The following is a 14,633-nucleotide window of genomic DNA, read 5'->3' on the forward strand; positions in this document are numbered from 1 at the left end:
GCAGTCTGTGATTGAACAAGGCCACTAGGAAAAATTGATGAAGCAATGGTTTAGTCTGGCCCCTTCACTACAAGTTTGAGGCCCGGATGGGTGAAGTGACCCAACCTCAGGCACCATATCCATGGTAAACACTTCCAGCAGAATGTTTCCCAGGATACTTCTACTGCCTGAAATGCACTAAGAGGGAGTCTTTTATTTTTTAATCAAGAAAGAGACTTTTAAAAAGTTATTGTCTGGGATATTTTAATTACACCATTACTGTGGTCTGTGCTAGGCTGTGTTATGGTGTCATGCTCTATTAATGAACAGGTCCCACGTGTGGCAGCATGTTTTCTCTTGCCTTGAAAAGGTTAGCAGAAAGTCCTGGCAGAGTTGAGATACCCTTGGTATAAAGGGCCAGATTATAACTATTTTAGGCTTTGTGGGTCAAGAAGCAAAAATCAAGGATTTCTGTAGTTTTTTAAAGGAAACTGCACTGAAAGTTGCCAAATGTTTTAAGAATTTGAAATAAGGGGCAGATCTAATACCATCATTTTGAAATAATGATGAGTATAAATATTTAATGATCCTACAGCAGCTGTAATATGAGAGTTAAAACCCTTAGATTTTGCTGACACTGCTGTGATTTCTTGGTATATTTTTAAAGGAAGGAGATGTTAAAGTTATCTTCAGTACAACTGAAGATGTTTTTTATTCTATCAGCTTACTCTGGGTTCTATTCTAGGACCTGCTGGGAATCTGCATCTCAGGTTAAGAACCCCTGAAGGACATAATGTGACACTGCTTATTTCTCCCAACTGTGGGCAGTAGCCAGCATCAGGATGCTTTTCTTAATGCATGGGCACCTCTGCCTCTAACATCCAAAGCTGACCACTGCTATTCCAACTGTGTGGAATTTGACAGTATAAATCCAATTAACGAGGAAACTGATTTCTAGGTGATTTATCATAAGCCATTAACTGGAATTTGGAAGTAATGTAAAGGCTTCTATTGCCTGCAGGTGGAAAGAGGAGTTAACACATTCCCAAATATAAAAGACTTAAGTTTTTTAAGCTAATCTTTAAAAATGTTGCATTGATGTGGGTTATACTGATTACAAATAAGTTACAAGGTGTTTAAATTGCTGTGCCTTTGCATATTTGTATAGTGGACCTTTTTAACAAAGCTGCTGAATCTCTAGCAGTGGTTCTTAACCTCAGCAGAACTAATTAGAATTGTGGAATTTTAAAAATCAATATCCAGGTTTCCCCTTTCCCCAGTTACTAGAGATTATGGTCTTGTAAGCAGGGAAGGCTTCATAAGCTCCACTGGTGTCCCTGATGTACAGAGTAGGGAAATCTACAGTGAGGAAATGATGCTTTGTGGTTAGGTTGTGACCAGAGACCATGACATACCTATTGGGATCTGAGCACCTCTTCCCTGACCACTGCCTGTGTTTTCCCTCCCTGTGCACAGCCTGACACCTCTGCCTACACTTAGCCCTGGGGATGGTCCTGGAGGGCTGAAAATATCCTGGACCCTGAAGCCCACAAGGTCTTGTCCTAAGGGTATCGAGCAGGGTCTAGGATGTTCAGATGAGTATTCAGTAATATTTTTCCAGCCACAGTGAGAAGGAATGGATAGAGGAGGGGATGACATCACAGGGAGAACACCTGTATTGTTCTGGGATCCAGGAGAGAGGGGATAAGGAACAGGGTTTGGGGGATGGATAAAATAAAGGTTTTTTATAAGTGTTTGTGTATCTATTTGTATATATTTTTACGCATTTTTAAAAATACATTGAACCAGTCTGCCTGACCTAGTACAGGAAGGGAGAGAAGGGAGTCCAGGGTAGTTAACAATAAGGTCTTCTTTTTCAAAAATTTTCTAAGTTATGACAGCAGAATGTATTTCAATTCAAAGTACAAGTATAGTGCACAGTTTTTTGTCTCTGGTTGTACACAAAGTAGGATCACATCATTTATCTTCATACATGTACTTAAGGTAATGATATCCATCTCATTCTCCTCCCTTCTCCCTCCCCTTTGCCCTATCTAAATTTCCTCTATTCTCCCCCCCACCCAACCCCCATTAAGGTTCAGCATCCTCATGTCAGAAAACCTTCGGCTTTTGAATTTGGGGGATTGGCTTACTTCACCTAACATTATATTCTCCAACTCCATCTGTTTACCCACAAATGCCATGATTTTATTCTCTTAATGCTGAGTAATACTCCTTTGTGTATATATACACATATATACATGGATATCCTTATCCACGCATCTACTAAAGGGCATCTAGGTTGGTTCCACAATTTAGCTATTGTGAATTGTGCTGCTATAAACATTGATGTGGCCGTGTCCCTGTAGTATGCTGTTTTTAAGTCCTTTGGGTATAAACCAAGGAGTGGGATAGCTGGGCCAAATAGTAGTTCCATTCCAAGTTTCCAAGAAATCTCCATACTGATTCCCATATTGGCTGCACCAATTTGCAGTCCCACCAGCAATGTATGAGTGCCTTTTCCCCCACATTCTCGCCAACACTTATTGTTTGTATTCTTAATAGCTGCCATTCTGATTGGAATGAGATGAAATCTTGAAGTTGTTTTGATTTACATTTCTCTAATCACTAGAGATGTTGAACATTTTCTCATAGATTTGTTGATCGTATATCCTCTTAGAAGTGTCTGTTCAGTTCCTTGGCCCATTTATTGATTGGGTTACTTGGTTTGTATGTGTGTGATTTTTGAGTTCTTTATATACACTAGAGATTAGTGCTGACATGTGAGTGGCAAAACTTGGCTGCAATTCTGTAACTCTCTTCACCTCACTGATTTTCTTTTGCTGAGAAGCTTTTTAGTTTGAATCCACCCCATTTATTGATTCTTGATTTTATTTCTTATGCTCTAGGAGTCTTATTAAGGAAACTGGGGCCTAATCCAACATGATGAAGATTTGAAGGTCCCCTCTTTAAACAGAATGAAATTAAAGGCCCCTGGGAAATTGAACAGTTAGCTTATGCTGAGGGTAAAGACTGAAAGGCTGTCTCCTGGCCTGGGGTGCCAAGCCGGCTGAGAGTAGAGGTAGCCCCTGCCTGGCCCGTCTCATCCAGCCTGGCTAAATTTGCAAATGTACATTTCCTGCCTTTTGTGTCTCACTTAGCATGCTGCCTTTCAGAAAAGCTTTGCTCTAAACTTCAGAAGATGGAATTTTTGAAACGATAAGTTTATTCTGTCTACTCTGAAAACAAGCTTTTAATAAAGCCAATTTTCCTGCCAATTTGACTCTCAGTATTTGTGGAGCAGCAAGTGGTGTGACTTGGCCTCCTCCCCTTCTCCTGTAGGTGTTACCTGGTAATCAGCCATGTGGTCCTTGTGCCGTTGAGGAAGCAGGGCGAAGAGCAGGACGTGGGGAGCTGAAGAGCTCTGTTTGGACACGTGGGCTCCATGTGCAGTGGTGCAGGGGTTTGACTTGGGAAGGCGGGGGACGTTTCTGGGTGTGGACAATGTGGGGTGGGGGACAGGGATGGCAGTTGGATTCATGGAGGGAAATGAGATTTCCTAATGGGCCACCTGGAGAGGTGAGGGTGATGCTGAAATTGGTCTTTAAGGAGGCCCTAAATTTAATAAGACTAGTGGCTGAAGCAGCATCTGTGAAGGGAGAATAAAAGATGCTGTCTTCCTGGCAGCTGGTCAAACCGCAGGGCATAAAGAGGTCGCATTTAGCTGAGTTCTTTAGGTACACTCCGCTCTAGGTTCTGGCTGCACTACCGGCCATGGAAAAGTCCTCTTAATGAAGTCTCTTTCACTGCAAAGTAGATCCAAGACCAAATGAAATAGGTAGAAAATGTTTACTTGGCTGCAGATATTACATATATATATACACATGTGTATCATAGTTCACCCCTAGCTAGTGACATTGACCAACATAAGTCTATAAAGTTGTCAAGATTCTAGAAAAATTTGCCTGTGTTGCTCACACTTGCCCAAACCCGCAGGTTTGAGTTCCAAAGTGTTATGAGACGGGCAGAGAACTGCACTTCATGTGGAATATATCATAGCTCAGCTGTAGCCTGTGTCTGGAACCACAATGTAAGCAGCAGCATATCTTGGATCACCTCCCAACCCCTTTAAGATCAAGGAACTAATGCATTCCCATTCCCACTCCCACTAAGGAACTTCCTATCCAGAACTGGGTCTCACTGTACTCCTGCTTATCTGCCTGGAAGGGGTGGGCTAGTGCAGCCCCCTGGGGCTCTTTCCACGATGCCATCACATCTGAGATGGAGACGGCCCTTTCAGGGAATAACAAGTAAATGGAAGAGGCAGATTGATTTTTTTTTTTTTTTTTTTCTCTGTTGCCTGTATCATGCTACACCTAGGAGGTTTATAAATAGAGCTTAGTACTCCAAGGGTCACTGTGAAACTCAAGTGGGAAAATGATATTTGGTTATTAAATGTGTTAAGTACTTATCTCTCTCACTGTCAAAGGTTCATTTTCATCTTTCCAAGTAGACACAGAGCTCTGCTGAACATCAATGAAGTGGTTTTCACTTAACGTTTATGGAAGCCTTCCTGATGGCTTGTGTTGAGTTCTGGGCTGTGCCTGAGTGCAGTCCTGCTCTGGGAACGGAGAGTGGCAGTGAAAGGATATCAGTGTCTGAGGGCCAAGGGACTCTGGCATGCCCATCTGCTGCCCTCATACCTGGAACCTAAGCCCTGTGGGAGCCTTTCATTGTGGTGCCCAGAACGTAGCCCCTTCCCACATCCAGGCCTGGCTGCCTTGTTGGAAGGCTTCTTGGAATCTCCCCGGGAGCCTTCAGACCCAGCCCCTTCTCACAGCACGAGTGTCTTCATGGTGCTTCTGACCTTGGGAGGAAGCCCTTGAGTGTTAGTCACATACTTCCAATTCTGTTTCAAGCCCCAGATCTGCCTCACTTTAACTTTTTATCTCCTCAACTTAGATAGCTAAGGTTACAGATAAAGTTATTTCTGTCCCCCAACTTTACTGTGTACCCTCCCCAAATAATCTGATTTCTCTTTAATTCAAGTCTTCCTATCTCATACTTTCCCAAATCTGGCTTCTCACTATCAGGTTTTTGATCGTGTTTTGTATTGATAAAATTTTGTATCTTAATGTTTAGTTTTTGCTTAACTTATAAAAACAGTATCAAACTGTACATAGAGTGGTCATCTGGAAGTTAGCGTTGCTCCCAAGTTTCATTGTAGCTATGTTTTCCTACTTTATTTCCTACTTACTAACACTGTCCATGGTGCTGACATAGATGACGTTGTTGAACAGAAAAGCTTAATTAAAATTTCTACTTATTCTCTAGCATAGTCTTTGTTTTTACTTTTTACTGTAGTAGATGATGTTTTTCAGTGATGGTGTAGCCAACAAGGGAGTAGACAGACATGGGGGGGGACAGTGGGTTGATTATCCCTTAGCGAACAGAGTGTATATTCTATTGACACCCAAAATTCAGGCCATCTGTCACTACAGGAGGAAGCAATAGAAGGGCTAAGTGATGTGTTCAGAGATGGGGTGTCCTTGCTGCACCTTGGCAGACCCGGCTTCCCTCCTTCCTGTTTGTAATTGTGTTGTCAGGGTCCTAAACAGGTAGTGCTTTTGCTCTTCATCCCTCCTTGGAGTTTCCAATTCAGGGAAAGAGTTGTGCCTTTCTGAGCCTCGGGGGGCTCCTCCTCTCCCTGTGGGTGAATCATGAAAAGACTAAACATAGGGCAGGAACCACCAAGTTTGGTTTTCTTATGCAGATACTTGTATAATGCTCAAGGGGGCTGCAGACACTGTGCCGCTGCATGTGACAGTTCTTGCTAAGGGCTCTTCTTTGAACACAGCCCAGGAGCTGGCCTGCTGATCCAAGTCCTTACATCTGAGATTGGCCATCAGGAGACTTATGTTCATTGTTGGAGACCAGGGTATTGGGGGTGGGCAGGAGGTAGATGAGTAAAACAATAAGCTGTGGAGGTGGGGTGTGCATGGAAGGGCTTCTGCAAAGTGATGCTTGAGTGTGATGTTGTCCCTGCTTCATTTTTAATGCTGCATCAGAGCTAAATTTGTTATGGGGCATTTGAGACTTCTCTATTATACAAAACAAAGGATGTAATGGTAACACAGCAGTTGTGGGGAGTCGTACAAAGAACTGGAAACCTGTGTCCAAGTTTGCGCTCAAGGTCTCACCAGCTGGGGAGTTCTGGGTACATAACTGGCCTTGCCAAATTTCTTTAAAGCAAGAAGGCTAACACCCAGGGATTTTGTGAACCATAAGCAAGAGTACATGGCTAAGACTTTTGTAAACCATTTAAGCATGATGTAAATAGATGGTTAATTAATTATATTAAAAAGGAGTTATCCTTGAGCTGCCATAAAGCAGAATGATCGAATACCAAGCATTAAGAGCCATGAGATCAAAGAAGGGAAAAATTAGTTTGAGCTGGAAGAGCTTTAGGCTGCCACAAAGTGGGAGAGACTAAAGAAGCCCAGGTGGCTCGGATATAATCAATCAAGAGTGGCAGGTGGTGCAGCTGGCAGGAGGTGCTGGGCCTCAAACACAGTAGAGCGTGGCTCTTATTCACAGGGATCCCATTGAAAGGCTTAAAGCAAGGGGAGATAGAGCCAGTATTCATGTTCAGAAAGTCATATGAGATATTGGGAGGCTGGAAAGCTTTAGTGTAATGTGTGTCAGAGATGATGATGGCTTGGACTGAAAGTGCAGAGAATAGAGCAGATTGTATCCTGGAGATGAATTCAAGGCAGAGGAAGGAATTTCCACTGACCCCAGGGTTCTGGCTGGAGCAGATGAGTAGAGACTGGGGGTGATTACTTGGAGAGGGCCCTGGGCCAGGAGGGGCTAGATAGGTTTTGGTGTCAGGATCCCTGCCCTCATGGAGCCTTGGCTTTAATGAGTAGCTTGTGAACTGACTGCAGCTGTCAGAACATGGGTGGGAGGATGGGGGGTGCATAAGTCTTCAGAAGGGATCACCTGACCTTGCCGGTCACTGCCCAGATAGTGCTGGGAACTCAGATCTTTGGGACAAAACCAGGGCTGCTTCCCCAGTTCTGAGGTAACTTGAGCCAGGTTTCCCTTTGGTGTCTGTACATATTGCTGGTTGGAGACTGCAGGTGACAAATGAATCTGCAGAGCGCCCAAGCAAGGTGACACTTCAGCAGTGGCTCTTGAAACACTGCTCCAGAGTGGCTCCCTGGTGATCAGAACACACTCCATTGGGTAGGGAGGACTCGATTGCCTTTACAGCCACCTGCACCACTCTCGTTGCCTGGGGGTCCCAATAGAAGTGATGAGGGGAGGTTCGTCCTGCTCAAGAACTTGAAATGCTATAGTGGGTTGATGGGAAACTTTTGTAGGAAAGTGGCTTAGAAGCCATTAAATCTCAACTCTCAGATACTGAGAGGTTATGATGTGAGCTGGGGGAGAGTGGTGTGTATATGTGCATGCATGCATGTGCACGCTCGCCGTTTTACCTGGAACCTGAGGAATGGCTGAGCCCCTTTGGAGTCCTGTGCTCTTGTCTCAAGTACAGGCTTCAAGGGTGTATTTATGTTGGGGTGTTTCCTGAAGATGGCCAGAATGTGAGCAATAACAGGGCACTAAATTCCTTGACTGTGATTTGCTTTATTACAGAAAGGGAATATCCCTGGGCTCAAGAAAGGAGGATTTACTGAAAAGCATATTGGCCCAGGTTGCCAACTGTCATCTCTGTAATTGGACTCAATGGAGGGAGCCACACTTTGGAAGGACATGGGGTAGGAGTCCATACTTTTACCAACGTTCCCTACTACCAGTCCTGGATACTTGAAATTTGGGACAAGGAGATTTTCACTACCTTTGTTTTCTGTTGGTCTCCAAGAGACCTTTGACTGAAATTCGAAGCCATGACCCCGTGCCTTAGAAATGAAAAGACAAAGGACCAGAAAAAGGAAGTGACTGACAGTCATATCACGGGTAAAGCCACCATGGAGACCAACAGTGTGGGATGAAATGTCAGTGTCTTAAAAGTGGCACAGAACAAGTGACGTGAGACTCTAGGAGATGGAGAAATAATTGCCTTCTGGGATGCCAAGGCAGGGAGTTAAGACTGACTTCCTGACATTGGACGTAGGTAGAACATCAGTGGAAGGGGGTGTGTTGAAGGTGGCCTCGGGACACCATAAACAGCAGTGCGGGGAATGTGTGCCATCTTCAGGGACTTGTGTAGCCCTATGGGCTGAACCATAAACCATCTTAGAGGAGGTGTGGAGATCTTCCTATACAGTCTTGTGCAGATGTATGAGACGTGAAGTTTGCTTTAAAATGCAGTTAAGTGGCTTACAGAGTCTGTCGATGGCAGAATGAGGACTTGGGGCATATCCAGTATTCTCTCACTTTGCCCCATATCTGTTAAGGGCTTCAGTGTTGTGCATTGTAGAAGGATTCAAATGCTCAGCTAAGGAGTTTGGACTTGATTTGATAAGCAATGAATTGCTGTTTAGCTTTCTTGAAAGGAGAAAATTTAATTAGAGCTGTGCTTTAGAAATCTAATCTGGCAGAAGTATTAGGATGAATTGGAGATCCCCGTACCAAATCAAGAGCTTGGGCTTTGGGGATTCAAACCCCAAGAGATTGCACTGAGATTATCTGGAGGTCAAATAAATTACTACTTTTTCCAAAGTCAGATGGCTAATCACAGTGCAACTGAAATTGAAATTCAAGTCTGTCATTAATGCCTGTATTGTGGATTCTAGTTGTCTAATGAGTTGGAAGGAAAGATAATGTGTTGAATGAGGTTGAGAGTGCTGTTCAGTGTTGTCCCTTAGGCACTGCGATGCAATAGTGTACGCGTACCAAATGTGCACCTGGCCCTGCAATAAGCCAGGGATGTGGGTACTATGTGCACAGGTGCATAGAGTTAAATAAGACATCAATTTCCCCAAACATTTTACATCAGTCTCAATTAGGGAAATTTTGAAAGGCACTCACTGGTGTAAGAGGTGAGTTTATCTGACTCTAGCCTTCATGTTAGTATCCACTCTAATATCCATCCAATTAGGAGCTAGCACTCATGGTCATTTCCTATACTTGTTCCTCCAAAGAGCCTCAAATGTAGTATACCACATTGGGGGCATTTATAATTCCTGATACTGTCTCTACCATGAACCTGCTCATCCTGCTATTCTTGTCAGATTGCTGCTTTTGATTCTTTCTTCTAACCTCTCCACACTTGTCTCATAAACTGGCTACTTAGCCTTAAATGGCGTGCCTGTTCCTAAAACTTTCCTACCTCTTGTCTGAGTCATTCTCTTTCCTGAGCAGTGCAGGGCTGTAAGTGAAGTAGACAAGGGTCACTGGTTCTTACCTTCTCTATCAAGTGCATTAGTTTTCTGGGTCCCCTTGCAGTCCAGTTTGCCATGGACTTCCCATCTCCCTGCCTGCTGATGGGCTTCCTCCCCTGTCATCCACATGTTGGTTCTTGTTGAGGACTCTGGATAGTATGTCCCTCTCCATTCTGTGTGGTTCTTTGCTGAGGACTAAGACCAAGTCGAATCCTACACTCATCCACTTACTTTAAGTCACACACACACAGAGGCTGGCTGCTACAGTCCAGTTCTCCTTGATGCCAACATACAGGGAGCTTTTGTAATGATATTACACCTTTCAGTGTAAAGATACCACAGGACACAGACAGATGCTCTGAGGACAACAATAGTGTACTAGAACTACGAGGGGATCTCCAAAAGCCACCGTAATTCCATCTCCCATGACTTGATAGGAGTCTGTATAAGTTGCCAAATCATTGGTTGGATAGTCAGTTTGAAAGATGCATTTTTTCAGCTTCATCTTGAGTGTCTGTTGGCCACTGAGAGCACTTGGGTCCCTCCCCATTGCTCACAACTTGTGTGAGCTGAGACTGTATAGCACCTTGATGTCCTTGAAGAGTGGCTCACAGATGAGGTCTCTTCAGCCTGGCCCTCACAATTACTCCCCTGGTGTTCCCACATTTCTTTTTAAGTTGTACATTCCATGTGGGTTCTCTTCTGTCCATCTAGTCTATCTCAAATTAGATTCCTTTCTGTCATGACATCACTTTTCTGATTTCTTGGCTGTTGGCCTAGTTCGGGAGAGATGCCAGTGTTCATTCACACGTGTTGGTAAGCTACAGCCTCCCTGTGTTGATAGCAAGAAGGTGCTAGGCCACCTGTGGTGACTACTGGGTTCTTCTTTGGCCCACTCTGCCTAGGAAGCCACAGGAGCTGGCACCAGGAATCCTGAGTTCTAAACCCATTTTCATTTAGAAAAGAGGTTTACAATCAGCGAAGCGCTAAGTGGCTTGCAGCCCAGCGGTTCACATTGAGGATGAGCCTTGTGCTGGGCACTGTTGCTAGTGCTGGGCGTTGGAGTGCTTGCCCTTGTGGTGGGTTTGGGAACTGGAGGAGTGGTCGAGTCCAGCCCTTACAGCAACTCATTTTCCCAAATCTGTGGCACCAGTGTTCTTGCTGTCTGCTTCTAAAATCATGTTCCTTAGAGACCCGATAGACTAATGTCCATTACTTGTCTGTCTTCCTACTGTTTTAAGGGGATAAAGGTAGATGCATTTTTTTTTTTATCCTACATGGGATATCTTCTTTCTGCGTTCCATTTAGTCTGCCCTAAATTCCCTCATACTGCAATTGATAGCTCTTCTATCTAATTTCTGGGAAACGTGAGGCAAGATGAGGCTGGTGGCTACTAGCATGTACTTTGTGATACAGCTGTAGGAGCTGAAATGTTCAAATCCATGCCTGTCAGCATGCTAGGCTCAATGCAAGAGAAGAAACATCCTTATTCTCAGACACTAGAACTTGCACAGTGGCACAGGGTGGGCATGTTGGAGAAATAAAGATGAAAGTGTATCTGTAAATCCTTGGGATGTATGTAAGAGGGAGGGAGGGGTGCTGTGCCCAGGATCCTGGAGAGTGACTGGCTGGCCGCCTCTGCCTTCTTGTGGGTGGTAAAGGCAGTCATGTGCACTTGTAAACCCTGATCAGAATGGCTGGCTTCTTCCCGCTTTCAGATCCTGCACAGGCCTGTTGATGGAGGGCAGGTTATTTTTACACTGTCATTTCACATTCATCCTGAAAGTGGGAGAGATGCCGCAGGTTCAGCCCTTTGTCAGACAGAGTCCCTGAAAGGCAGCAGAGCCTTTCCTTGGCCAATGACTGACCAGAGCTGCTTCCCTTCCAGAGATGAGAAGAACCAATCCATCATAGTCAGTGGGGAGTCGGGAGCTGGGAAGACGGTGTCAGCCAAGTATGCCATGCGCTACTTTGCCACGGTCGGTGGCTCAGCCAGTGAAACCAACATCGAGGAGAAGGTCCTGGCATCCAGTCCCATCATGGAGGTAAAGCCTTCCTGGCTGGAGTTACTATGCTGGTAGCAGGACTGCGGGGGCTTGAGTTGGGGGTGACAATCGTAAGAATCCTTGAAGGGGCTTATGTAGGCAGCATCCTTGCCTCTTCCTGAGAGGTCCACTTTGGAGGCAGAAACCATGGAAGTGGCTGTGAAGCCACAGATGGGAGAATATTCTCACTTGGTTGTGTCCCTCAGGTCCCTAGCATTGGGTGGCACATTCTCCGCATCCCTGGACTCTGCTGCGTATTTTAGCAATGGTCCTTTTGCCATCTATTGCCATCTCTGCTGCTGGCCCCTTCACTGGTGCCATCACATGTCAAAAAAAAACTACTCCACTGAAACTACTAGATGATCTGAAAGGCCCACTGACTCGGGAGGGTGTTTTTTTTTTGGGGGGGGGGGATCTAGGGTAGAATATTCTTTCCCCAAAGTATTTGAGCATTTTATCATTGGGGGTGGGGGAGGGCATTTCTGCTGAAGATCCTCAGGAAACAGTTGCCTGCGATGGCAGGAACTGGCCAGAGCAGGTCCTGTCCCTCTTGCTGCCTAAGTCAGCCAGGACTTCATGAGAAGGGCCTGGGCTGGGAGGGCTCAGAGCAGATGATAAAAGTGCAGGGCCAGGAACATTTCCTAAAGGTTCACTCCTGCTGTAAATAATTGTGTTTTAGGGTCAGAAAACCATCTTTTTTCTTTCCCCCTTTATAAGGACTTAATTCTGACAGTAGAAGTAAAGGGTTTCATAGTCCCTGGGCCAGTTTTGAGGCCAAGAATCTTTGTTATCTGGGCCATGGTCTGGTTAGGAGTGGACCTTCTGCTGGTCCTGGGCAGCCCTTTCTGTTTTATTAGGAAGAAATTCATTTGAGAACTAGAAGTGCCAAAATAGCTTCAAGTTTGCCTGAGAAGCCCCAAGCCCTGTTGATGAAGATGAAGTCACTTTCAGATTATTCTGGAGCAAGATCTTGCCTGGACCTTTCCTGGTCCCCTCTCTCTCCTCCTCCCTTTACTAAGTGAATGAGAATATTCTGAACCTTAATCCATAGAAGTTTAGTGGTTACCCAGGCAAAATCTCCTGCCTTCAGAGTTGTATTGTCAAAGCACCTTCCTGCACCTTCCTTAATGATAGGATACTACTTGTTCTTTAAGAATTCAACAAAAGTAAGTTTCAGTACTATATAAACTGGAAATGGTCAATATAGTTGAAGATGCTTTTTTTTTTATTAGACATGTGAAAATGGAAACTCCTATTTGTTACAATTCTTAAACTGGAGGATGCATAAGAATTGCTATGAGGCTTATTAAAGCTCAGGTTGCTGAACCCAACACATCAAGTTTGATTCTGAAGGGCGGGGGAGGGGCTCGGCGATCATTTGCATTTCTTACAAGTTCATAGGTGATACTCACGCAGATAGTTTGGGTATCACATTGTAAAACCACTGACCTACTAAAATATTGTGAAGGGATCCCTGGAAAATGGAAATGAGTGAAAAATCCCCTGTAATACTCCAGCCTGCTAGGAATCATCCAGTGTTTGGGCATCTATCCTTCCAGCCTTCTTACTGAATGTTATAGTGTAAGCCTTGTCTGCATATCATTAGACTGCATGAAGTCTTATTGGCTGTCAACATGGATTAACTAATAGCTTTTCCATAATTTAACTCCCTATTGTCTGATATTTAGTTGGTTGGTAGCCTGTTCACTCAGTGCTTATTCTAAGCTCCAAGGTCAGGGCCTGGTCACGGCCCCAATTCTGAAGGCATTTGTAAATCATGGAGTTGGCCTCCCTGAGATCAGATCTCTTTGTTAAGGCAACTAAGACAGCACTCTATAGTAATCATTGTGTATAAGCTCAAATAAGAGAAAGCTTTGTTGTTGTTGTTTTGTCCTGGAGTTTTAAAATTTACTTTGTTTTAGGCAGTAAGATTGCAGAGACAGACCACTTTTAAAGATAGAAGTAATAGTAATGCTGGGCAAAACAGAAGGGAAGAAATCTTCAGTGCCTGGTGACTGAACAATTGCTAGTCATGCTGGGAAATCAGTAATCACAATATTGTACTAATAAAACACAATGTTCAGAAAATTTATTGTGGTAAAATAACAAATTTCCATTCTTCCTTCAGTCCCTGATAACCTGTCTCCAACTTTAGGTCCTGTAAATTTGACTATTCTAGGGATCTCGCACAAATGGAACCATGTAATGTTAGTCCTTTTGTGTCTGGCTCATTTCACTTAGCACAATGTTTTCAAGGTTCATCCGTGGTCTACCATTTATCAGTATTGTTCTTTTTTATTGCTGAATGATACTTCATTGAGTGGACATCACATTTATCCATTCCTCTCCTGATGGACCTTTGCATTGTTCCTGCCTTTTGGCTGTTGTGAACAATGCTGCTCTAGGTAGACACGGGTATGCAAATATCTGTTCTGAAACTCTACTTTGGGAATACTTTTAAAATACCAGTGGTCAGAAATATCAAGTTTGCAGTATTCCATTTCGGCCTGAGTAGGTTGGTTGGGGGAAGCAGAGGGCTTTGGCATGGGAGAAAATGGAAAAGCCACTTGTGCACCCCCAATACACAAGATGTGGTTCATTTGCTGTGATTGAAGGTGTATATACAAGAACCAGCCTAATCTTTACACCATCATGTAAATTCATAAAACAGTGGTTCGTTAATTTTTTTTTCCATGTCCAAACTGGTACTTTGGAAATGACTTGGGTAAATCCTGAGGGCTCTTTACACCAGATGTAGAATTTTGCCATCATGGAAACTGTCCCTTGAGCTGTTACTCACTGATATCTTTGAGAGAGAGTTTGGACTGGACATGAAGAGGAAGATGTATAGCTGGTAAGAACCCTGAGTGGAATTAAAAGTGTGCCCAGGCAGTGAATTGAGTTTTGCATTGCCGAAGTCTGCAAACATAACTTTTTAGAAGATTCGAGTCAAGCCTGTCCTTGGATCAGGAAGCCCCATCAGCTGTAGCTCCTCAGAGGGTTGTAACCACCACAGGCATGTCTTAATCAGGGACAGCTGATTGCTCTGCCCCTATTCCAGGGAAGGGTGACACCTCCCCCACGAAGTAATCAGTTGTGGTTATGTCATCATCTCCTTCTGCAGCAGCCCAGAACTGCAGAGGTCTTCTGGGGAGAGGAGAGCCGAGGGCAGAATTCCCAGTGGGCCAGCTAAGTGGCAGCTGTTGGAATTAAGGTTGCTGGAGGACGGATTGGGATTGGCTGGGACAGATTGGGATGA

General features: G+C 44.3%; 1 protein-coding gene across 5 annotated transcripts in view; it reads left to right on the top strand.

Moving 5' to 3' along the window:
- The window catches only part of Myo5b (myosin VB), a 302,556-nt gene that overhangs the window by 149,498 nt on the left and 138,425 nt on the right, over positions 1–14,633 (top strand). For 4 of the 5 annotated variants that reach the window (XM_048806229.1, XM_048806230.1, XM_015482386.2 and 1 more), the window contains exon 5: positions 11,218–11,374. The exons of the other annotated variant lie outside the window; for it this stretch is intronic. In XM_048806229.1, coding sequence (XP_048662186.1) covers positions 11,218–11,374 — 157 coding nt within the window. The remainder of the gene's footprint in view (positions 1–11,217; positions 11,375–14,633) is intronic. 5 annotated transcript variants of the gene reach the window in all.

Source organism: Marmota marmota, unplaced genomic scaffold (genome assembly GCF_001458135.2).
Source record: "Marmota marmota marmota unplaced genomic scaffold, marMar, whole genome shotgun sequence".
Classification (NCBI taxonomy): Eukaryota; Metazoa; Chordata; class Mammalia; order Rodentia; family Sciuridae; genus Marmota; species Marmota marmota.